Below are 24,199 nucleotides of genomic sequence, written 5' to 3'. Positions count from 1 at the left end.
CTAAGGACACGTGTTCTTCCTGCCAAGCTCCGCTGAGGGACCCGGAGCCCCGCCCCGCCCCACATTCCCAGGTTCCACCCCGCCCAGCGCGCCGACGGCCAATCGCGCCCCAATGCGCAGCCCGGCCCCGCCCCCCTGGCCCTGGCCCGCCGCCTTTGTTCTCCCTCACTCCCTCTCTCAGCCTGTGCGCTCCCGGCAAACCGAGTGGCAGCCGCTGATTGGTGGCTGCAGCGCAGCCAATCAGAAGGGGGCACCTCACGTTAGGGCTCGGAGCTTTAAACGCGCGAGCCGCGGGGCGCGCGGAGGAGGACGGGGAGGAGGGCCGGAGAGGAGGGCGGCGCCGCGGTGCATCGACGCGCAGCGAGGCGCACGCGGCCCGTGCCTCCAGTCCGCTTGGGATTGGCCGGGCGGTGGGTTCCCCGCCCCCAGCCGAGCGCCGGCGAGGACTTCCTGGGGGGGTTTCTCGCTTTCCCTCCGGTTTCGCTCGCGAGGCGAGGGCCCTAGGTCCGGGAGTGCCCGGGGACCGAAGGTGTGGGGAGGCCGCGCTGCGCACTGCCACGATGAGGCCCCGGAAAGCCTGCCTGCTGGTGCTGCTCCTGGCGCTGGCGCAGCTGCTGGCGGTGGCGAGCGCCGGGGGGCCGGACGAAGGTGAGCGGCCAGCGGTGGGCCGCGCCTGATGGGCCGCAGGGGCCCACGGGTGAGATCCGGGGTGGGTGCGACCCTGGACCGGTGGGTTCCGTGCGGAGCCCCTCCGCTACTGGCGGCAACTTGCTGGAGTTTGAGGGCAGTAGCGGTGGGCGGGATCGCTTAGGAGATCCCGGGAGAGGACGGCGGCGGAGGCCTCTTAGCAAGCCCCTGCCTACCAGGTTTGGGACGCGGAGAGGGTATCAGGTGCCTTTTCTGCAACTGGCTCCTTCACCCAGATTCTAATCCGTTTTTACTCGTGTTCAGATTGACTGCTCGCTCTTGGCAAGGGTGCTGGTTAAAATTTCCAGGCGAGCACGCCCAGGGAGCGGGAAGGCAGAGGGAGCCACTGTTTGCAAAACAGGTCTTGGCGAAGGGGCGAGAGTGGGAGCTCTCCCGGGCAGCGGCGGGCCGCAGGTATCTTACTTTTTAAAAATGCGGTTTGTAGATTTGGGAAGAAATAGCACCTGGGTTTTGGTTTGAGGGAGAAAGGGACGGCTTGGTTTGCATTTGTTAGAAACCAGAGGTTCCATTTTCTCTGCGCCTGTTTATTCAACACCTACTATGTGCCAGTCACCGAGCAGGCTTCTGGGAGTATAGGATGAGCGTGGCCATGGCCCATAGAGCCCCCGCTCTAGTACGAACATTGGACAGCTACTAGCCATCGTTGCCACATTTTTCTTTGAAACCAGCTCGCTGCAAACAAATGGTATGAGAAAACGTCCATAATTAGAAAGCAGTAGTAGTCAAGAAAAGAATACTGTTCCTAGAGAACAGGCATCCCATTCCTGGTCTTAACTTTCTTCCTCTCTGGCCTTTCTCCTGATGACCTTTTTTTCTTTTTTTTTTTTTTCCTAGCCAGTTTGTTCCAGTATAAATAACCCCCCTTTTCTAATAGTAGTGCGTAGGGGGAAGTGTGTGAACTTTATACCCTTTCAAACAGATTGAGTAACTTCTGTGTGGGTCACTGATTCAAGCCTTCGGCAAAACAGAAAAGGAAGTAAAATTCGGCACTTGGTGGAAAAAGCACCTGCCGAAAGGAACCAGATAACGGTGTGTCTTGGGACCTTTATTCAAATCATCTGATGCTTATTTAAATACAGAAACCCAAAATATACCAAAGCAGATTGCAGGGGTGTGCCCTGGAATCTGCATTTTAAACTTCTTCATTGATTTCATATGCACATTAAACTTTGGGAGGCACCTCAAAGTTTGAGGACTAGTGAGGATGGAGAGTAGCTTTTGGAACGCAGCTAAAAAGCAAAATAATTTTGTCTTGATTTTGATCCAGTGACTCTTTTGGGGGCAGTTCTCAAGAGGCCTGAGAGAGTGGCAGACTTGGGTGGACCCCAAGGGTTATTAGGACCAGCAAGTGTATCATTTGGGTGACAGGTCACTAATCCCATGAAGGCCCTGGGAAGCAGTTGCCCCTGGGGTGATCCCAGGAATCTCTGGAGTTGTCATGGTCATGGTGGGTCTTGCAGGGCATGTGCTTTTGAGGTGGGGGTGTGTTGGGGAGGGGCTTCTAGTCCCTACCTTGACCCTCTCCCATCCCTGAGGGAGGGGTTCCCTGCCCCTTCACTTTCATAGGTAACTTGTCCTGCGGATTTATTTTGGCGCCACATTTCCCTCCACCCTAGATGTTCCCAGTCTTTAGGTTTTGATTTTGTTTTGCCTCTTACATGTTAGATTCAGACAGCACAGTGGTGTCTGGGATCCAGAAGACACTCCTCCCCCTCCCCCATCCCGAGAATATGGCTACCAAATAGAACTTAAGCTCGGGTGGTATAAGCCTTAGGTTGTGGGACTTTCTGTGTCTCAGATTAGAAATCAATGGTACTTTTCACATCTTTACATCCAGCTAAAAATAGTGAAGGAGAATACTTTGATGCAGGTGGTTGTCTTTTTTATCTGGGATTGGTTTAGATTTAAAAGTGAAGTGGAAATTCACTTGGGTGCAGTGCTAAAGAACTGCTCAGCCCCTCTCTCTTCATTCCTGAGAAGTAATTACCACCTGATTCCGCCTAAAACTTTCGGCGTATTGCAAAGAAAATCTGCTGTGACAGTACACCAGAGCAGTTGAGTGGTCACGATTCTCCATCCACTGAGTAGTTTTGTGATCCTTGGGCACGTGACTAATACTCTGTGTGCCTTCGTTTCTTTATTTGTAAAGTGCATGTAATGTTTCCCTCCAGGGGTGAGAGAATGTGTTTAAAAGGCTCAGCATAGTGCTTGGCACCTAATAAATATCACCTCTAATGATCTGTCTGATAACAAATTTCTTTTTTTCCTTGTTTAATGCAAACTTCATGGTTTTTACCTGATGGTAGTTTATCCACCTGTTCTAGGCACTTCTCTGGTGGGGATTGAAGAGTGAGCAGCTGAGGAGGTAGAATGAGGACATCTTGAAAGGAGTTGCCTGTGTCCAGGCTGGGCAAGGCTCCGGTGTTGTCATCAGATAAACCTTGGAGAGTGGGCAGGGATGGTAGAGGCCTGGCTGGAGGAGGGGCCCCCACTTCTGCAGTGGTCTTACCATGTAGGCTGAGCATTGTGGAGGTGGTGTGAGGGGCTTCATTGGCCTCATGCTAAAGAGAATGGCATCCATCCAGAAGATTCTGGAAGGCTTTGGATTTTTTTTTTTTTTTTTTTTTTCTGACTTGACTTTTATTTGCCTGTGCTTTGTGCAGAATTTACTCCCGGGCCATAAGTTTTTGTTTCTTCTGTTTCTTCTGGGATATCTTTTTCTTCTGTGCAACTTCCTCTCCTGGTGTAGGAGCAGTCTGCTCTTTTTCCGTGGGGCTCATCTCAATGTGGCAGGGAGAGCTCAGGTATGGGTCAGTCTGACCATGAGCCCTGTAAGTTCTTTGCCACATCTTGGGGGCTCTGTTCACCTGGATGTGCTCAATGACCAGACAATCTACATCTAAACCCTTAAGTTCAGCATTAGTCTCTGCCTTTTTAAGCATGTGCAGTAGAAATTCAACACTCTTCTTGGGCCACCGACCCTGTGTCCAGCCCCACTGTTTGGCCTGGGCACACCTACCAACCCCACCATTGTAGTGTGGGAATGGCACACATTGCTTCTGCAAAGTGACATGTTTCACATGCTTGGTGGCTTTTCGGATATGCATGCCCTTGATGGCCTGGGCAGTTTCCCGTGTATTCTTAAAGTGAACACGAAGATTTGAACCTCTTGATTTGCATGACTTTGTCGGGTTTTCCGGGTCAAGTGAGTAGTGAACCATTTCAGAGATCATCTGAGGCCACTTACGCAAAGAGGTGGATGTATTTTCTATCCTAGAATGTCCCAGTCTTAAAAGTGAAGCCCAGTGAAAAAACGGCCTGCCCATTAAAATATGGGATATTTTTGGGGCGCCTGGGTGGCTCAGTCAGTTAAGCATCCAACTTCAGCTCAGGTCCCGATCTCACGGTTCGTGGGTTTGAGCCCCATATAATGCTCTGTGCTGACAGCTCAGAGCCTGGAGCCTGCTTCGGATTGGTGTCTCCCTCTCTCTCTACCCCTCCTGTCCTCACGCTCTGTGTGTGTGTATGTGTCTCCCTCTCTCTCTCTCAAATATAAATATTAAAAAAAATTTTTTTTAAATGTGGGGTGTTTTACTTGCAGCAGTGGGTGGGTTCCTAGTACGTAGGAATATAGAGCCATTGCCTGCTCAGATTGTAGTGGGTCCAGTCCTGGGGTTATCTGCAAGCTGGGAAGGGATGGAAAGGTAGGGGCATGACTTCATGCATTTGAGAGTCTTTAATTACGTAGGGAATGCCCTGTCGTTTTGTTTGTTGTCATTTAAACCAAAAAACACTTTTTTTTTCAAGTATCAAGAAATGAGTTCACTTTAAGATTTTTTTTTTTTTAAGTTTATTTATTTTGAGAGAGAGCATGTGAGTGAGCATGAGCAGGGGAGGGGCAGAGAGAGAGAGAGAATCCCAAGCAGGCTACACACTGTCAGCGTGGATTCTGCAAGGATTCCAGTTCGGGGCTCGAACTCATGAACAGTGAGATCGTGACCTGAGCCGAAACCAAAAGTCAGATGCTTAATTGACTCAGCTAGCAGGCACCCCGAAATGAGTTCACTCTTAAGGAACTCTGTCCCGTGGTAGCTCAGGGACACCCACTTAATCAAGAGAGCCCTGAAACTCACTAGTTGTGCTCACAGACCCGATCAGGCTGAGCGTAGGTGAGAAGGCATCTTTGTTTTTTCTTTTTGTAAAATTCACCTTATCTCCATGCTCTGAGCGGATCGCCAAGTGCTTCCTCCTCCCCCGATGTATTTCCTAGCTTAAAGCGCAGATTAAGTTTCCCGGTGCTTTCTTTCCAGCCGGCCTCCAGTCTTTTCCATTTGCTTGCAAGTTAATCTGATTCTCGAATGTGCAGGGCATTCAGGCAGTGAGCATGGGTCTGCATGGCCCACAGGCCCTTCCTCACTGCTGTCAGCAGGCTGTCCGGCCCACGCGAGCCTCTGGAGGCAGGGCGTGGGGTGCCTCGTAGCCCCGACTTGGAGCAGAGAACCTGCAGAACATTCCCGCGTCAAGCCCTCAAGTGCGCAGCCGTTACACAGGTCATCGTGGGTAGGACTTTATAAAGCGAAGGGTGGGCAGATTGACCTTCTGGAGAGCCAACGGAGCTGCTGTCCCACAGGCCATAACAGGAAAGCTCAGTACTGAGTTCTTGCCTTGCGGGCTTGGGGTGGGCGGTATTTCCAGAAGAACCTGGGGGAGCCCTCGCCAGCCGGTTTTAAACTCAGGTTCCCAAGAGCCTTAGGTTCTCAGATTGACAGAAGACCTGGGTGTATGGTGTTGCCTGCCAGTGACCAGGGGAGGGGATTCGGTTTAGGCCGCCAGCCTAAGAGGTGGAGACGGGGCCCGAGCCCGCTTTGTCTTCCCCCAGGTCCTGCCTTCCTCCACATCCAGGAAGCCTGGTGACGGTGCTGGGGGCCCGGGGCCTCTGCAGGACCATCCTCTGCAGCTCCTGCTGCGGAGGAGGGAGGCCAGGGAAAGAGCACACGTCAGACGGCGATGGCCCTGGGGGCAGGGTTGGGGGGCACCAGTCCCAGGAAAGGAGAGTCTGCTCGGTTCGTACTTGTCAAATCGGTGGCTTTTCTTTTGGGATTTTAGAGGCCATTCTTCCTCCCCCCACAAAGGAGGAAATCTTACACCGTAAGCTGGAGAGAGACATGGAAGCCAGGAAAAAGCAGCAGGATGCGTGAAGGGACGCGGTTGAGGGTTGAGGGTTTTTTATAATTAGTTTGCCGATTGGTAGATTTTCACGGAAACGGGCAAAGCTGCCAGGCCACCCGGACCCATCCCCTGGCTCGTCCCGGCAGCCGTGGAGCCAGCTCTGGACTAGTCAGGGGCAGGGCTGAGCCGGGACGAGTCCTGGAGGTTCCAGAATCCCGAGGCTGACTTCACCCTCAGCCCCAAACACAGAACCGCCGGGGCTGCTCTGTCTCCCAGGGAGCCCCTCCGGAAGGAAGAACGGGCCCCTGGCCATGACCTGGCTCCGGGGTTGCTGCCGTTCTGGTACTTGCTGCACCTCTGTCTGCCGATGCGACAGCAGCCGGGGATCCTGGTTAACAACAGCTCATGGTGCCCTGTACGTGTAGTTTGGTGGAAGATTCCTGTATCCCTGGGTAGTGAGCTAAACTCCCAGATTCTCGTGTTCTGGGAAGAGAGCTTTGCTTCCGGGCAAGGCATCCCATGAAGGTGTGGTTTGTTGTGTATTTTTGATGCATGTTGACCCTGTAAATCTTCACAATTCTTCATGGGAGAGCTCCCACCCTGTAGATCACTGGGGTTAGTTAGAGAACTGGAATTGGTCAGTAGTCCATCCTCCAGAGCGAAAAGCGTGGTGCTGTCTGGGGGGGCCCGGCACCTGTTTGTTAACGGGAGATTGAGTGAGGCCCTACTTGTGGGAAGCGTAGTCAGTGAGGAAGAAGATGTTGAAAGTTGGCCTTGCCCTGGAGCACAAACATGGGGTAACCAGAGGATGAGGTGCCCTAAAAAGTAAAGCGTGGGATGTGGATAAAGGAGCTTTGCTACAGGGGCGAGGCCTGGAAAGCCCGCAGAGGGGTGGTGCTGAGGAGCGGATCAGATCCCAGTGCAGGGGGAGGCGCTGACGGTGAGGGTTCCCCCAGGCTGGGCAGGGGGCACGTGGAGCTAGGCTGCAGGGCTGCGGGGCTGCGTCTGCACAGGCGCCTCGTCCTGCCCTCAAGCCCCGCTGGGGCGTTGAGGCTTTAAATTCTAGACCTGTGGTTTTCAAACCCTTTAACCGGGACCTCCCTTGAAGTGAAATCCTAAGTGGCTCCCCAGTGTACAGACTGGGAGCGGAATTCCGTGGAACGCGGTCCTCAGCAGTTCAGAATGTGAACGTGTCCTCTGATAGCCACGGCCGGGGCGTGGGCACGTGTAACAAGCTGTGCCGCCGCGGAGACCCGCGTTGGCGACAGACACGTCCCTTGTTACAGGTTCTACCCTGAATTTCTGGGGTGGGGGAGGCCTGATGTCACCACCCCGGCTCGTGGTGGTCCTCGGGGGCCACTCAGGACTCATGCCACACTTTGAGGGCTTGGGGTCCTAGGAAAGTTTTTAAGGAGGAGAGTCCCCAGGCTCCCAACATTGTGGGTATTTTCTGCTCAGATTCTTCTAATAAGGAAGATGCCATTGAGGATGAAGAGGAGGAGGAGGACGACGACGACGACGAGGAGGAAGACGACTTGGAAGTGAAGGAAGAAAATGGGGTCCTGATCCTGAACGACGCAAACTTTGATAACTTTGTGGCTGACAAAGACACGGTGCTGCTGGAGTTCTATGCTCCATGGTAAGGACCCTCCTCCTCCTTGCTCCGCCAGCCTGGACGAGGGCTTCCTCTGGGCTGTCATGCTTGGTGCCTCACGGGCATCCAGACCCCGGCAGGGTGGGAGTGTCCGGGTGCAGGAACGCCAGGGACCCCGCGTCCAGGGAGCCGGCCCTCGTGGAACGCGGTCCTTAGCAGTTCAGAATGTGAACGTGACCTCTGATAGCCACAGCCGGGGCGTGGGCATGTTTAACAAGCTGTGCCGCCACGGAGACCTGCGTTGGCGACAGACACGTCCCTTGTTAGAGATTCTACCCTGACCTGTGTCAAGGCCACCCCACCTCCCTGCTCCCACCACGTGCTGCCCGAGTGCAAGCCTGGCCCACGGTGGTTTCCGGTGTGGAAGGGCACACAGTCCCCGGGCCCCACTCGTTCTGTCCTGCCTCTCCCCCCACACCCCACACTGTGTGCAGTGTTACAGCTCTGTGTCCCTTCCTCCTCCCCTCTCCTGCTGGCCTCTGTTCCTTCTTGTCGTCCTCTTTCCTCTGCCCTCCTTGGTTCACTTTTGAGACAAGATAGTTAAGATATACTCACGTGGTTGGTCCCACGTTTGATGTTCAAGTGAGAGGTGTTCCGTACAAGGTAACTAAGTAGTCCTTACAACAGGTTCGTGAGGTCATATTATTACTAACAGCAATAATAGATCACCACTTCTCACTTTTTGCTTGTGACTCCAAATAGCTTTTTAAGGAGTTAATTAATTGTTATTATTTTTTTGAAGTGAACGTAACCTCAGGATTTTGTTGTCTTCATAACGTAACAAAAGAAGCAGCTTAGAACTGGGTCACTTGGCCCTTTCTCTTATCTCCTCCCAGTTCAAAATGCTTGTGTCTCTTAATAGCTGGCATTCTCTTAGATCTGCATTTGGGCTCAACACATTCAGGCCTCAGCACAATCCTCTTTGTAGTTTTAGACTTTTTTCTGGAAAATCAGCTGTGTGTGCCCACCATAGCCACTCTGCTTCCTGTCATAATGTCGCTTTCCCCGGGTGTAAGGAGAATCTTTGCCTTCTTGTACCGTGTCACTTTGTGGGGTTGGCGCTTGCCACACGTCTTGCGGAAAGTCCGGCGGGTTTTAGGAACATTCACCATGGCTGCAAGAATGCTAGCGGCACAGAAAGCTAATTTATTTTTTTAAAGGCCCTGTGTCCAACATGGGGCTTGAACTCCTAACCTCAAGATCAAGAGTCACACGCTCCACTGACTGAGCCAGCCAGGTGCCCTCCAGACAGCTTTCTGTGTGCATTATGGCAATCAGTATGTACCATATTGAACATTAAAACAGAGAAATTTCAATACTAATTAATCTTTAATGATAACCCTTACGTGTTAACATCACTATGCGGACGTTGTGATCTGTCATGTAGCCTCTGGAAAACTCCACCGTGTACTCTGAGGGAATGCACGAAGACAACCAGAAGGGTGTTTGGTAAAGAGTTTTTTTTTTTTTTTTTTTTTAATGTTTTTATGTATTTTTGAGACAGAGACAGAGACAGAGCATGAACAGGGGAGGGGCAGAGAGAGAGAGAGACACAGAATCCGAAGCAGACTCCAGGCTCCGAGCCGTCAGCACAGAGCCCGATGCAGGGCTCGAACTCACGGACCGTGAGATCATGACCTGAGCTGAAGTCGGATGCTTAACCGACTGAGCCACCCAGGCGCCCCTGGTAAAGAGTTTTTAACCTCATAGACCCCTCACAAGAGGTCCCTTGATGGACTTTGAGAAGCTTACAGGTGAAAGCACTGGGGTTTGGAGGTGTTGGGAGTGTGTGTCCAGCCCGGAGCGGGAACTCTGGCCTACGTCTGTCCGACTCCAGCCGCCGTGGCTTCCTCGTTGTGTTACCTTGTGTCTGTCTCTCTTGACTGCGATCATTCTGGTCCCGGTGCCCCGGCGTTTGTGTGCATTGCTGGGTATAAGTCTCCGTGGGTACAGCTAACCTGCTTCTCCTTCCCTAAATCTCTTTCTCAGGTGTGGACATTGCAAGCAGTTTGCTCCAGAATATGAAAAAATCGCCAATGCCTTGAAGGAGAACGACCCTCCCATTCCTGTGGCCAAGATTGACGCGACCTCGGAGTCGGCGCTGGCCGGCAGGTTTGGCGTGAGCGGCTACCCCACCATCAAGGTCCTTAAGAAGGGGCAGGCTGTGGACTACGAGGGCTCCCGGACCCAGGAAGGTGAGTGGAGCCTGAGCTGCAGGGGGAGGTGAGGCCGGGACTGTCTTCCCACAGGAAAGCTGAGAGAGGGGGAGTTTGGGTAATAGAGAGGAAGACCAGTTGTGTGGGCTGGGAGCGGTCCCTGCTGGAATGTTCCAGGTAACTGAGATCAAAATAAACTTGTCCTAGGGTGGCAGGGGTCTCTTCCCGTTTCAGACCATGAAACTCCAGACCTGGAGGCCGTGTGTCACTTGCTGCCCGAGGCCAGGTTCTCGGCGGTGCTGTAGAGCTCCCGTCCGACTCAGCTGGTGGGCTCCCGCAGCCCGTGCTGAGCCCCATCCCCAGCCTTCCAGTTCACTGCGCTTCAGGTCAGGCGCGATGATGTGCATTCCTTATAGGCTCCCCGGGCTTACTGAGGCTGTGGGTCCAGAACCCCATATTAGGAACTACAGGCACTGGGAGCCAGGTGGTTCTTCCAAAACCAAACCCGAGGGATCCCTGCCTGACTGACATTAGGCACAAGCTAAATTCTTTTTTTAACGAACGAACAAATTGAGTTGTGGTATCTTCACCGTATCTTTTTTTTTTTTTTTAACGGTTGTTTATTTCTGAGAGAGAGAGGGTGTCAGAGCGTGAGCAGGGGAGAGGGGCAGATAGAGGGGGAGACACAGAATCCAAAGCAGGCTCCAGGCTCCAGGCTCCAGGCTCGAAGCTATCAGCACAGAACCTGATGCAGGGCTCGAACTCACAAACTGCAAGATCATGACCTGAGCGGAAGTTGGAGAACTAACCAACCGAGCCACCCAGGTGCCCCTCTTCACCATATCTCTTAATCACTAGAAAAAAAAAATTATGTTACGTTTTCCTTTCCTGGTGTGGTGTGGCACTGACTAAGGTTTGGGTCTTACAGTCGTGACATAGCACCGGTCCCGGACAAGTGTCTTCTCCTTGCCAGGCCTCAGGTTCCTCGTCCGAGGAACGGGAGGTCACTTGGGTCTGATCTGAATTCTCTTTGAGCTGGTGTGAGGGTCAGTCCTGTGATCCTCTAAGCACTGGAGCCCATCGTAGGTGCACGAAGAAGACCTCACATCCATCAGTACTTACTTTCACGTTGTATCTGTCTGAGAACTTACCAGAAATACGTTTGCGTGGTTCAGAATTCAAGGAGGTAGATCAGGGATAGTCTTTCCACCCTGAGCCTGGCTATCTGGCTCCCTTCCAGGAAGGTGGCTAGTGTAACACGTTTCTCCTGTGTACCCGTAAGAACGTGTGTGTGTGTGTGTGTGTGTGTGTGTGTGTGTGTGTGTGATTTTCACACACTTGTCAGCATATCATGTGCACATTCATGTCTTATCTAACAAATAACATCTTACCCATGTCAGCACATAGAGGAACTTCATGGAAGGACAGGCTGAAAGCCGTGTACTTCTCGTTTAAAAGTAAACAGGCTTGGGGCACCTGGGTGGCTCAGTTGGTTAAGCGTCTGACTCTTGGTTTCAGCTCAGGTCATGATCTCCTGGTTTGTGAGTTTGAGCCCCGAGTTGGGCTCTGCTGACAGCGTGGGGCCTGCTTGGGATTTTCTTTCCCTCCCTCTGCTCTCCGCCCCGCCCCATGCGCACGCCCACACGTTTACTGTCTCAAAATAGATAAAGGAAAAACTTAAACAGGCTCATATATGTGGACATCTGGTCCCAACATTTGACCCCTAGCGGTGTGGCCAGTTTGGAATCTTGAGAGCAGTGTGGCCTCCAAGTGCGTTTTAGTACATGGGCCTCCCCGACGGTGGTGGCGCGGGGGTTCATGCCGTGGACATGCCGTGCGTCTGCTCCTGCGCTTACTTCTGTCTGAAGGCTCCTGCTTTGCGGGAGTGGCTCTCAGATCCGGCGCCTTGGTGAGTGCAGAGCAAAAGAAAAAAAGAGGAATGTAAAGTGTGCCCGCACTGCTCCTAAGAGCCACTTGGAAGGTGCCTCGTGAGAGTCCGTTCCGTGTCCCGCTCACGTCGCTGACTCCATCTCTGGGGAGCAGGGCCACGACCGGGCCTGTCTGTAACGCCTTCCGAGGTGACGCCGACGCGGCCCGGGCAGCAGGGGGAGGGGCTGCTCCTCCTCCTTTTCCTTGATTTTTGCGGACGTGTCGACGCGTGCCAGATGTAACATGACGAAACGCACGTGGCTTTGTACCCGAGAAGGGGACGCCCTCGAGGCTACTCCGAGGCACGTGTGGTCAGACATTGGGAGACCCCCTCTGTTGGCCTGCGGTGAGCACCACAGTGGGGCAAGAACAGGGTCTCACTCGCCAGCTGGCGTTGGGCTGTCGGAGAAGTCACCAGCGGATGGAAAAAGGGCAGGAGGGGGTTTGGTGGAAACCGTGGACCTTCGACCCTGAACTGTGGCCTCAAACTGCGGAGCGGCGCTGGCGAGAGCTGCCGGTGGATTTGGGGAAATCAGACGTTTCCCGTTCTCCTCGAGGCCCTGCCACTTGTCTGTCGGCGCCTCCCCGCCTGCCTCTGCGGTGAGGTCTGCCCGTGCTCAGTCTTGTGTGGTTTCTTTCAGAAATTGTGGCCAAGGTCAAAGAGATCTCCCAGCCCAACTGGACGCCCCCACCAGAAGTCACGCTTGTGCTGACCAAGGATAACTTCGATGAAGTGGTGAACGATGCAGACATCATTCTGGTGGAGTTCTATGCCCCCTGGTAAGATGCCGTCTGTCCCATGTTACTCGGGTACGATGAGCCCCGTCCCGCGTTCGGTTCCCCCATAGCCCCTGGGTAGAGGGCGTCAGAGACAGACGCCTGCGTGTGAAGCAGAACGGGGTCCTGCCACGGCCCTCCCCGCTCCGCCCGGCCGTGCGTGAAAGCTGAACTGACTGCTGAGTCCTCCAGAGAGCGGTGGTCTTCTCCCAGATGACAGGACGAGGTAGACACAGGCCTGTAGCACAGAGGAGAGTGGAGCCCGTGTGTGGGGCCGCGAGGCGGTCCATGTTCCCTCATGCGCCAGGCCTGCTCCTGCTGGGTCCATCTGTCATCACACGCCTGCCCTGCCCAGCGATGTGCCGAGGGCGTGTCCCTGAGGAAACACGCACGAAGGCGCTGGGACGGCCGTGGCTCTGGGGGGCAGTGTGAGGGGACACGGCTGTAGCAGGTGTGGAAATGCTGTTCACGGAAGTTCGTCCAGCTGTGATGAGGAGGACCGAGCGGAGCTGCCACCACGGTGGGTAGGGTGGTGGCAGCTGGTGGCCTCGGGCTGCCTCTTCCCGCCTCGCTGCCTCCTGAGGGGTTCGAACCATGGTTTTATCTGTCTTCGTCTCCACTCGTGGCTGTTTGTTCTGGAACAGATCTTCGAAGATGACCCTCAGCCTCGCTTCATGCTCCAGATGTGTCCCCTTCTCCAGTCGGAGCCTCCAGGGTCCCACGGCCCTCCTGCCTTCTGCCTTCTCCATTCGCCCTTCCGTCCATCACAACCCTGGCCTCTCGATGCCACCGCGCCCCCTGCCCAACCCCCCGGCCTCAGGGCTTCAGCTTTTGTAGGAGAGAAACAGCAGAACCTGGCCGGGGGTGCCTGAGGAGCTCTTGTCTGGGGGCTGTGGCCCTAGCACGTGGGTTGGGATCGAAGCCCGCTCCCTGTCAGAGAACTGGAATCCCCAGCTCTGCAGAGGAAGTGGGCCAGTCCCTTAGAGTTGAGGAGGGGTGTGGCCTGCGTGACCCCAGCATATGCAGGTGACGTGGCCAGTTCTGGCCCCCAGATTGTAGGCGATGACAGAACTCATGAGGAGAGCAGAAAGGATCAGAATGCGGGGGCACGGATCATTCAGGGGAGGGGACCCGGACGTGGGAAAGAAGATGCCAGAAAGAAAGGCAGTCGGAGAGTGGCTGGTGGAGGTGCTGTATGTGGTTCTTGTGCTTCCTGAGGAGAGCGCGGAGGTGTGAGCAGCCGGAGAAGACAGAGCAGAGCAAAGTGGACCATCTTCAAGGGAGGTGTGAGCGTCGAGGCCAGGGGTCCAGGAGGATGGTCAGCCTTCGCAGTTCACCTTGGCGCATTCATCACAGGGCAGCTAGCAGTTCTGGTTCTGGAGCAGGCTTGCTTTTTGTCAGGGTGTGCGGTGTAGACCAGAGTCGGGAATGTGACCGTGGGGCAGACGACAGTGACCCCAGGCTCTGGATTCTGCAGCAGAAGTCACTGCACTTGGTCTCACGGGGTGTGCACGTGCGGAGAGAAGACGGTGGTGGGAGGAGGAAGGAAGGCCTGGAGCACATGGAGAGCAGAGCGGCCGTGGCCCCTCTTGTGAGGTTTTCGGCACAAAGGGGACCTGGGAGGTGGTGCCGGTGCTGGAGGAGAGACGGCTGTGAGGTTACGTCCCACGCCGGGTTACGGATCCTAAGTTCTAGTTGCTGGGGGCTGGGCTCAGCTGCCCGTTGACTTCACAGGCTCAGTAAATGCTCAGAGAGCAGGTTCACCTGGTTTCTGACCCCACGGAGAACAGTTCCCCTTGTAGCTGCAGACAGTTCACTTGCTGTAGGGTGCAGCCCCGAGGCGTCCCGGGGACGCTGACAAGGCAGTGCTTTGTTCAGCTCACTACGCGGAGCCCGTGACTTGCAAGGTCTTTGCCCCCGTGTGAGCCGTCGGTTCTTGGTACGGAGTCCTCAGGCCCACCCTCTGCTGCCCTGCTGGGCGGCGTCCGCGAGGGTTGGTTACCGTTCCTCCTTGTGCTTTTGTTATGTGGTTATTTCGGTCTGCCCTCCCCTCACCCACCTTTGAGCAACTCACGTCCGCTTCCTACCTGTCTCTCTCGTCCCAGATCAACTGTCACCTCCTATATGAAGCCATCCCTGACCTGTGTCCTTCCCTGTCCCGACTGCAATGGAGAAAAATCGTTGTTTTTCTTCGCCTTTCCCATGTCTTACCCGCCCCCCCCCCCGTTTGTGTGTGTGTGTGTTGTGTGCACCCTGTGTGAGTGGCACCTGTGATGTCACGCTGGCCTCTGGAGTGGCCCGGCTCCACACCCTCCCCGAGGAGATGTTCAGAGGTTTGCAGGGTCTAACGGAGCTGCTCGAGGGCCGGGCCTCTGTGTCTCGCTTGGATGGGAGGCTGTGTTCGTGCTGGAACAGGCTCCTGACAACGGCCGCTTCTTACAGGTGTGGACACTGCAAGAAACTGGCCCCCGAGTACGAGAAGGCGGCCAAGGAGCTGAGCCAGCGTTCCCCCCCGATCCCCCTGGCCAAGGTCGACGCCACTGCCGAAACAGACCTGGCCAAGAGGTTCGACGTCTCTAGCTATCCCACCCTGAAAATCTTCCGCAAGGGAAAACCCTTTGATTACAACGGCCCACGGGAAAAATACGGTAGGCTTGCCTCCTGGTGTTCCCTCAGCGGGGAGGGGGGCATCCTGGGGGACGTAGGGGGGCGGGGAGAGCGGTGGGTGGAGCGCCTCGGAGCCCCTCGCCCCTCCTCAGGCGTGTGCTCGGCTCCCAGGGATCGTGGACTACATGATCGAGCAGTCGGGGCCGCCCTCCAAGGCAATCGTGGCTCTGAAGCAGGTGCAGGAGTTCCTGAAGGACGGGGACGATGTCATCATCATCGGGGTCTTTACAGCGGAGAGTGACCCGGCCTACCAGCAGTACCAGGAAGCCGGTAAGTAGTGGCGCTCTGGGCTGGATGAAGCGAACGTGCCCAGGCCGTCTGAGGTTGTCGGGGGGTCTGCTGCTCTTGTGTGAAGCTCCTGGGGCGTCACTTGAGGGGCTAGCTTGATGAAGGATTGCAATAGCATCTGTGGGAACAGACTTGCCTTTCTGGGGTTGGGGTTAGAGGTCAGTCCCTGTTGCCTTGAATACACACGGGTGATAGGATCGTGTACTGAGTGTGCCGTCTCCCTGGGCTCTGAGGAGGAGCAGGGCCACGGTCACGTTCATCCACGTTCGTTGTCTCCCTGTCTCTCCAGGCACCCCTTCCCAGTCCCTCTGCAAGGGCAGGGTCTTGACCAGAAAGTGAGGGTTTCTGACTCTGGCCTGGGTTCGAATCCTGGCTCTGCCATTATTAGCATAAGGACCACAGGTGGCGACTTGGTGTTTTCTACATCAGAGGTTGTTACGTTAATTGAGCTGATGTGGACAAAGCACCTAGCAAACGTGCCTGGTAATGCTAAGGTCCAGTGTTAGCGTTGAGAGGTGAACAGCGGTCAACGGTGGTATTCTGTGGGGCACGTCGCACTCGCCCCATCCTGAGACCCACTGTCAGGCTCCTGCCTGGTGGCAGGCGTACTTGCCCTCCTGGATGACTCTGGGTCAGGAGTGGAAGATGTTTTCTTTCAGCAGCCCTGAGGATGCCCTCCGGCCTTATTGCGTCCTTTCTGATGCCCTAGTACCCCACTCACTCCAAACACGGCTTGGTTTTCTGCTTTAGTGTAGCGGCTGCAACTTTTCAATGCACCGGTTGCCACTTAGCGCTAATTTCTGTGCTGCACGAGAACGATCGTGTGTCCATCAAGTGCAGATGCACGTAGTAAAACCGACAGTAGAGGTAAATCCCATTTCCGTGTCCAACGCGGGAGCCAAGGTGCTTCATCAGTCTTAACTAATGAAGTAACCGTGTCACCTGCTGGGAACTAGCCAGGAAGAAACACGCCGAGGGAAGCCCCAGCCTACCCAGGGGTTACAGGGTAGACTTCCGTGTTTCTGTTGAGGAGGGGCTGAGGCCCGGGGAGGCCTAAAGTCACGTAATGAGCAGGTCTCAGAATTAGAATTTGAATCTAAGTCTGGCTGATTTTGAAAGCCGTCCCCCACCTCCCCAGAACGTATGTTTCCTATAACCAGTCGCCCTCCAGGATGGGGGGACCCATTGGAGGTCTTACCCAGTGCTTGGACCACAGACTCCGCTCAGGATGGGTCTGGATGCCTCCGTGAGGACAGCGTGGAGAAGTGACGTGCGTTCCCCCCCGGGGGATTCAGGGCACGGATGGAGAAACTGGCCTGCGGGCCAGATCTGGCCCCTGCCTGGTCTCCTTAGTCTTTCAGGGCCACGGCCACGCTTTATTACATGCTGTTTAACTGCTCTCTCACTGCAGTGCAAAGTTGAGTGCTTAGGAGAGTATGGCCTACAGAGCCAAAGATCTTGTCTGGTCCTTTCCGGAAGGTTTGCCAACCCTCGTTCTGGAGTATTCTCAGGCTGGGGGGTTTCATGTTGAGAGTCTGACAAGATCTTTAAGTGAAAGTGTGTATAGCAAAAGGCCTGCAGCCTGCAAACGGGACAGCCACCAGTACAAGGGGGAGAGGCCAGCCCACTCGCAGGGGCTGCGTGTGAAAAGCCGCTTTGTGGGTATAACAGAGTGTGACGCTCCCCTGTTCACACGGACTGTCTGGGGGTTTAATGTGTTTCTCAGCATTGGAGACAGTAGCTCCTGACCAGTTAGCTCTGAGCTGTTCCGTGAACGGTTATCTTTTTTTTTTTAAGCCAATTCTGATATAGAGGCTCTAAGGCAATACACCTGTACCAAGTTTTAAAATCCAAACTTCAAGTGTTCATACTCTAGGTATCGTCCACACAGAATTCACGGTGGGAATCATGGTCTTTGCAGGGCAACAGCTTTAAGAGTCATGAGTTAAGCCTAGATCTGTCAGGCAGTTTAATAAACTGTGTACTTACCATTCTGTTACTTCCTCAGCCAACAACCTAAGAGAAGATTACAAATTCCACCACACTTTCAGCACTGAAATAGCAAAGTTCTTGAAAGTCTCCTCTGGGAAGTTGGTTGTAATGCAGCCTGAGAAATTCCAGTCCAAATTCGAGCCCAGGAGCTACGTGATGGAGATCCAGGTGCGTGAGGGCTCAGCGGCCACCGCAGCCCCAGGCTGCCTTTTTTTTTTTTTTTTTTTTAAGTATTTATTTAAATTCCAGTTAGCCTACAACATAATACTAGTTTCAGGCATGTGGAACCGATCACTGTGTTGTACACCCAGGCTTCTGATCGGCCTCAGGCTGCTGGTTGAGCCAACGCTGGGGTTCTGAGCCTGGAGCCTTTCCAGGCCCCCGTTTCCCAACCGCCATGGTAAAGGTGCAGCTTCCTGGGAGGCTGAAGACGTGAGCGCAGGCAGCAGGGTGGTCGGTGGTTTATTGGGGGGCCTGGGGGCCTCACACCCCTGCCAGCATTGCTCCCTCTCTTCATGCTCCTGCAGCCCAGCGCCAGCTTCCCTGGGCGCCCAGCCACTGCGGGCCTGGCCTGCATGTCCAGCGTTGCTCTGGGCCAGGACGTGCTCCTGTCTCTGACCTAGGCCCCCTTAGCCGAAGGGCAGGCGAGGCCCTGAGGGTACACAGCGATGCAGGCCTCTCTCCACCGGATGGAGCCATGGAGTGCGGCACATGGGGTTGGCCTTGCTTTTCTTTCCGCTGGCCTACCCAGCCCCCCTCTTCCGAAACCGTGTGACACACTCCCTTGAGAAGGGCGTGAGGGGTTCCTGGCCCGGGGTGAGCCTGGATCCAGCGCCGTGTCCGGAATGCTTCACGGGTGCCCGGCGCTTATGTGAGCGGATCTTCAGATTCGGAAGAACCGTCGACGCCAAGGCTCCCAGAGCTCTCCTTGGATAGACTGGGCTGCAGAGCAGTGAGCTATGGCCCAGACTGCCACCACCGGTTAGGAACAGGCTGAGGGAAAGCTGCAAGTGCCCCCATTCCCCCGCCAGGGCTCTCCTGGGGCCTGGAGGATGTGGCGGCCCAGGCAGGGTGAGCACCGCAGGGAGCAGCCTCGTACCTTCTGATCCATTTTTGTGAACAGGGAGCATGTGGGGCCTTGGAGAGGCCACCTTGAATCTTTCTGATTCCCTGGGTCGTGAACACCATGGCTCCTCCTTAGAGTCTCACTCGTGGCCACATCTGCTCATCTGCTCAGGCTCAGGGCCCCTCTCTTCCCCTGGGCGTATGGGGGCTGCTCCCTCTCCTGTCCCTTCCTCCTCCTCTTCAGGCGACCCCAGCAATCAGGCACCGTTCCAGGTGGTGTGCATGTTCCCGGGAAAGGGGTCTGCAGCTTTCCATAGACAGCTTGAAGGGGTCCTTAACCCCCAAAAGGTTAAGGGCCACTTGGTCTAGTTTGTTATACGCATCGCTGCCTTTTACTCTTTACCTTAAATGGATCGGTGATGGGGCACTTAGGTGGCTCAGTCGGTTAAGTGTCCCGATTCTTGATTTCGGCTCAGGTCATGATCTCACGGTTCGTGAGTTCGAGCCCCGCATCGGGCTCCGTGCTGACAGCGCGGAGCCTGCTTGGGATTCTCTCTCTCCTTCTCTTTTAGCTCCTCCCCTGCTTGCTTGCTCTCAGAACAAATGAATAAACTTTAAAACAAATAAATAGATTGGCATTGCTTACATGCCACCTTTGTTGCCAGAATTATTTAAGACTGCTTTGTAAAAATTTACACGACACAGTGAAATGCGATTTTGTAAAAGGTGGATTTGGAAATCTGGGCAAAGGAAAGACCAAGGCAGGACAGGTACGGTGAAGCCAGGGTAAAGTCAGCACAAGATGCATTGCCAGAAGAAAGTAGCTGTTTGTTTGCAGGATGTGAGGCCGGCTCTGCCCTTGAGTTCGGGCTCAGGCCTGTGGGTGGCACATGCCCAGCTGTAGAGCACGTGTACCCTGGGGCCACTCTGCTTTACTCTTGAGGTCACCTTCCAGGTGATGTTCAGTCCAGCGGCTGTCCTGACCTGCCATCCTCTTTGCGCGCTTTTCCAGCACTTTCCCCCTGCTCCCTCCCCTCCCCTGGGACTTTGTACCCTGCTGGGTTCCTGCTGTTTCCTCCCCTGGAGCGCCTTCCCCCTCCCACCTGGCAATTCCTGCCATCCTTTAGTGCTACACAGGGCCACCTCCCTGACTGTCCCATCCTGACAGGACTGGGGCCCAGAGCCAAGAGTGTGGTGTTCCCCAACCACTTCCACCTGTGTGACCTGGGTGAGCAACTCAGCCTGGCCGTGCCTCAGTTCCTTCCTCTGTAATGTGTTTGTGAGGCTGGTGTCTGGAGGTTCTGACTCAGAGACTGTCTTACCATGAGTCAGGGGGCCCTGTGCGTCCCTTGGGGCAGTCGCCTGAGTTCCATGTCCCCAAGCCACTGCCGCTGTGCCCAGCTGGTCACAGGTGCTGCATAAATTGTCAGTCGGGTCCATCTCATCTGGAAAACACTGGGGAAGCCTCGTGAACCAGCTTTAAGAGCCACTGTTGTTGAGCCTGTCCAAGGACAGGTGCCTGGTACCAGACAGCTGAGCCCCGCACACCCCGCCTCCTGGCCCTGTCTCAGGAGGGGTGGCCTCAGGTGCAGCAGCCTCCGGCCGCGCAGCTCTGTCTGGCTCCGCGTTTCCCTGAGAGCTTGGCCGGGCTCTGGTGTAACCGGTAGTCATGGGTGTTGTTTCTCAAGGTAGGATTCGAAGCCCAGCATAGCTGCTCGGCAGGTGTGTGCCCCTGGGCCTCCCTCCCTTCACCTCTGTAAAATGCCCCCGGTGGGGCTGTAGTGAAGGTCACATGAGGGGAAGGTAGATCGTTCCACTCTGTTCAACCGTGGGAACAGCCGTTGTCTGGAAGCCCGCCTTCCCGCAGCAGTTTCTTTTCCTTTCTTTAAAAAAAAAATTTTTAATAAGTTTTATTTGTTTATTTTGAGAGAGAGAGAGAGAGAGAGAGAGAGAGAGAGAGAGAAAGCGTGAGTTGGGGAGGGGCAGAGAGAGAGGGAGAGAATTCCTAGCAGATTCGCGCGATCAGCATTGAGCCTGACGCAGGGCTCACACCCACGAACCCTGAGATCATGACCTGAGCCGCAGTCAGATGCTTCACCGGCTGAGCCACCCAGGTGCCCCCTGCAGCTGTTTCTAATTGACACCGATGGCGAGCCCAGACCCAGAGGAAAGGTGACATGGTGTCTGCCGTAGCCTGAGAAGCTCACTTAGGGGTCAGTGGAGGAAAGGGGCCCTGAAAGACACCAGGGTCTTATTGGGTGTGCTCCCCCAGCAGCTCCCCTTCAGGTGACTCCTCTCCCATGCCCGTCCCTTCGTCCCTTAGGAGCTGTTATTCCCTAACAGTGGCAGCGGAAGGTGGGGTGAGATGAGCCCGCCTCCGTGAAACTGCTCCTCACCTGCCCCCCCCCTTTTTTTTTTTTTTTTTTGCAGAGCACCACCGAGGGGTCAGCCATCAGGGACCACGTGTTGAAGCACACCTTGCCCCTGGTGGGCCATCGCAAGACCTCCAATGACGCCAAGCGGTACACGCGGCGCCCCCTGGTGGTCGTCTACTACAGCGTGGACTTCAGCTTTGATTACAGAGCTGGTGAGACCCCAGGGCCTGTCCAGCGGAGGGAGGCTCTTGGTGGGGGCTCTTGGCTCTCGCACTTAGGAATCCTGCGCCTAAGACCTTGCGGGTTCGCAAGGGTGTATTTTGTATTTGTGGTTCCAAGGCAATTTTCCTTCCTTGCTACATAGAGCTGTCCTTCTTCCTTCCTTTTTTAGTACGAGGGGAGCTTAGTATGGAGTCCAGAGATCTCTTAGAGATGGGGCGGCAGAGCTGGGACTAGACCAGCCCCTGATCCTCAGGCAGGCAGGGGTTGGTTTATGTCACTGGACACAGGCCACTTGGGCTCATTGGGCTTTTGAGCAAGGTCCACCTGCTCAGGGAGGACGCTTTTCAGAAATGCTTATCTCTCCAAGTGAGGCTTGAGCCTGGTCAGAGAGTCTGAGCCACAGAATCTTAAACTTGATCTCTACGGCTCAGCTCACAGTGCTCCGTCCCATTTCAGCCACTCAGTTTTGGCGGAACAAGGTCCTGGAGGTGGCCAAGGACTTCCCCGAGTACACCTTCGCCGTGGCTGATGAGGATGACTTTGCCACGGAGGTGAAGGACCTGGGGCTCAGCGAGAGCGGCGAGGACGTCAACGCAGCCATCCTGGACGAGGGCGGGCGGAAGTTCGCCATGGAGCCCGACGAGTTTGACTCTGACACCCTCCGTGAGTTCGTCAGAGCTTTCAAAAAAGGTGAGCCTTGGCCTCGAGCTTCCCCATGGAGCCTGGGGGCGGGAGGGGTGGTTACCTGGTGCTCCAACACTGCATCCCCCGACTCCCTTCTGGTGAGCCTGGCCCTGCGTGTGCTCTCCTGTACCTGGGGGGTGGGAGAACGGACACAGACAGGCCCCATGCTCGCTTGCTTTTCTTTTTTGTAACAAAAGGCTGGTATCTGGGAAATTTTGAGAAGCCCTATTTTAAAAACGTTTAATGTGTAAAGCAGGCTTTTGGACCTAGAAGTAAGTTTTGTACACGTGGAAAACTTGCTCTGAGGCATCAGGGTATCTCTGTTGATCTGGGTGAGCACCTCGGCCCAGTTTTCTGGCGTGGGGCGGAGTCCTCTGTGGACCTCGTTCCGCCCTCTGCCAACGTTCCCTGTGCTGGTACCTGCAGGCCTTCCCCGCCCCGGCTGCCAGCTCTTCCCGGAGCCCCTTCGTACCAGGTGGCCCCCCTCCTGTGACCTCCTCGCCGGACGGGGCCCAGCGTCCCATCGGGCCTGGGGTGTGACCATCGACAGGCTCTCTGGCCCTTACAGGAACTGGGAGAGTAGAAGGGGTGAGGAGGCTAGGGAGCTAAGGGGCCCGCTAGCGGAGGCGGGCTCCACCTGGCCTGGCACATTGGATTCGCCCGTCCTGCACTCGGGCTGGCCTCGCCACCTGGTCCTGTGAGGGCCGCCAGAGCCCAGGGCCTTTGCAGCACTCACGCGCTCCCCTGCTTGCTTTCCCGGGCAGGAAAACTAAAGCCGGTTGTCAAGTCCCAGCCGGTGCCCAAGAACAACAAGGGACCTGTCAAGGTCGTGGTGGGGAAGACGTTTGACTCCATCGTGATGGACCCCAAGAAGGACGTCCTCATCGAATTCTACGCGCCCTGGTGCGGGCACTGCAAGCAGCTGGAGCCCGAGTATACCGCCCTCGGCAAGAAGTACAAGGGCCACAAGAATCTGGTCATCGCCAAGATGGACGCCACCGCCAACGACATCCCCAACAACCGCTACAAAGTCGAGGGGTTCCCGACCATCTACTTTGCCCCCAGCGGGGACAAAAAGAACCCGATAAAGTTTGAGGATGGAAACCGAGATCTGGAACATTTGAGCAAGTTTGTAGAAGAACACGCCACAAAACTGAGCAGGACCAGGGAGGAGCTTTGAAGGCCTCGAGTGAGGTCTGTGGCGGGCGGGAGGGACCACACACTGTAGCCACCAGCGGCCGGTGGCCAGAGCCCCAGCGAGCCGTGCGGCTGGCGGGTTAGTGCGAGGGCAGTATCTCTTTTTGGTTTTTAATTTTTTTATACTCTGGTGTTTCACCTCATGCTCTGAATACTGAATAGATATGAATGACTCAGTAGATTAGCCCAGATTTTTACAGAGGATACGTCTATTTTTACCATTATTTGGGGTTTGATTTTTTTTTTTAACCTTCCATTTTCTTTAATATATTTCTTCAAAGCAGATAAGTTGAATCTCTTCTGTGTGAATGTTTTTTTCTTTTAATTTAAAATTTAAGAAAACAGTTTGCCAAATCACAATTTTTTTTTGTTTTGTTTTTTGTTTTTTTTTGCCTTTTATTTTACCCTTGTCTGAGGAATTACTAGTTGAAGATCTGACAGTCCGTGTGCTTTCGTTTTCATTTCTTCCCGTACGGCACCAACAACTGTCACCAAGCCCCGTGCCGAGATGTCAGCCGCCCCCGTCTCTGCGGGACTGGGCGTCATCGTGCCTTCTGCTTTCACGCCCAGGACTGTGGGGCGAGGAGGTCTCCGGGTCCCCTAGACCCTGGGAGTCAGCTTCCAGGGCTCCGCCTCGGGGTCGGGGGGACGGAGGCCGCCCGCCCACCTGGTTAGGCCGGCCCCACCTCTCGGCGTCAGTACTGCCGGAGGAGAGGTGGCCTAGAGCACGGGTGATGGAAAAGATAGGGTAGGCAGTCATGATGGAATAAAGCAATTACTGAAAATTACCCGTCACCGTGTCAGAGAATGTCCGCTCGTCCTGGAGCCTGGGTTGAGCTGAGGATGGGGAGGGCTGGCCGTCCTGCAGGTGCCTGTTGCCACAGACCCCCCGAGCATTCGGGGAGTGGGGTGTCCTGGCGGAGGTGGGGGGGGCATCGGCGATCTAGCTCCCGGTTGTGTGGACGGCAGGGGTGGAGGCTGAGGAGACTGTCCCTAGCACTTCAGGGGCCCGGGAGGAGGGCGTGGTGCGGCCCCGACATGGGGGTCTGGGGGATTCGTGCGTGATGGGAGCCTCGTTGCAGCGGTTCCATTCGCCTCCACCTCCCCTCCCCTGACACTCCCCTGCTCCTGACGTGACTAACACGGAAGCGAGGAGGAGGACAGTTCTGGAGCCAGCGGCAGCTTTCAGCAGTGACGTGTGATTGTGGCGGGAGCCGGCTGGGGGCCAGGAAGCAGGTCTTAGGTCTTGGGGCGGGGCCGCCTGGGCGGGCCTTTCCAGACGACCTCTTTCCAGCCAAGTGGCCCAGGCACCGGAG

The 24,199-nt window shown here is 55.3% G+C and overlaps 2 protein-coding genes across 2 annotated transcripts; one reads left to right on the top strand and one right to left on the bottom strand.

Moving 5' to 3' along the window:
* The first annotated feature begins 339 nt into the window (after positions 1 to 339).
* On the top strand, positions 340 to 23,671 carry PDIA4 (protein disulfide isomerase family A member 4). Its single transcript, XM_030308688.1, has 10 exons — positions 340 to 648; positions 7,336 to 7,516; positions 9,521 to 9,726; positions 12,258 to 12,396; positions 14,836 to 15,041; positions 15,172 to 15,330; positions 17,357 to 17,508; positions 20,836 to 20,992; positions 21,459 to 21,692; positions 22,451 to 23,671. Exons 1-10 carry the CDS (start codon positions 561 to 563, stop codon positions 22,864 to 22,866), a joined length of 1,938 nt encoding a protein of 645 aa, XP_030164548.1. The 5' UTR covers positions 340 to 560; the 3' UTR covers positions 22,867 to 23,671.
* On the bottom strand, positions 3,340 to 3,827 carry LOC115509335 (60S ribosomal protein L17-like). Its single transcript, XM_032592474.1, has one exon. The coding sequence runs from the start codon at positions 3,813 to 3,815 to the stop codon at positions 3,375 to 3,377; it is 441 nt and encodes a 146-aa protein (XP_032448365.1). The 5' UTR covers positions 3,816 to 3,827; the 3' UTR covers positions 3,340 to 3,374.
* Positions 23,672 to 24,199: the final 528 nt, after the last annotated feature.

Source organism: Lynx canadensis, chromosome A2, assembly GCF_007474595.2.
Source record: "Lynx canadensis isolate LIC74 chromosome A2, mLynCan4.pri.v2, whole genome shotgun sequence".
NCBI classification, from domain to species: Eukaryota; Metazoa; Chordata; class Mammalia; order Carnivora; family Felidae; genus Lynx; species Lynx canadensis.
Note: the sequence above shows the minus strand (reverse complement) of the source record. Positions and strands in the feature narration are given on the sequence as shown.

Excerpts from the sequence above, each read along its gene's own strand:
- PDIA4 (XM_030308688.1), top strand. The coding sequence starts at position 561 with ATGAGGCCCCGGAAAGCCTGCCTGCTGGTGCTGCTCCTGGCGCTGGCG. Across the intron at positions 649-7,335 it reads CGCCGGGGGGCCGGACGAAG|ATTCTTCTAATAAGGAAGAT; the intron begins GTGAGCGGCCAG and ends TTTTCTGCTCAG. Across the intron at positions 15,331-17,356 it reads CCAGCAGTACCAGGAAGCCG|CCAACAACCTAAGAGAAGAT; the intron begins GTAAGTAGTGGC and ends TTACTTCCTCAG.
- LOC115509335 (XM_032592474.1), bottom strand. The coding sequence starts at position 3,815 with ATGCATATCCGAAAAGCCACCAAGCATGTGAAACATGTCACTTTGCAG.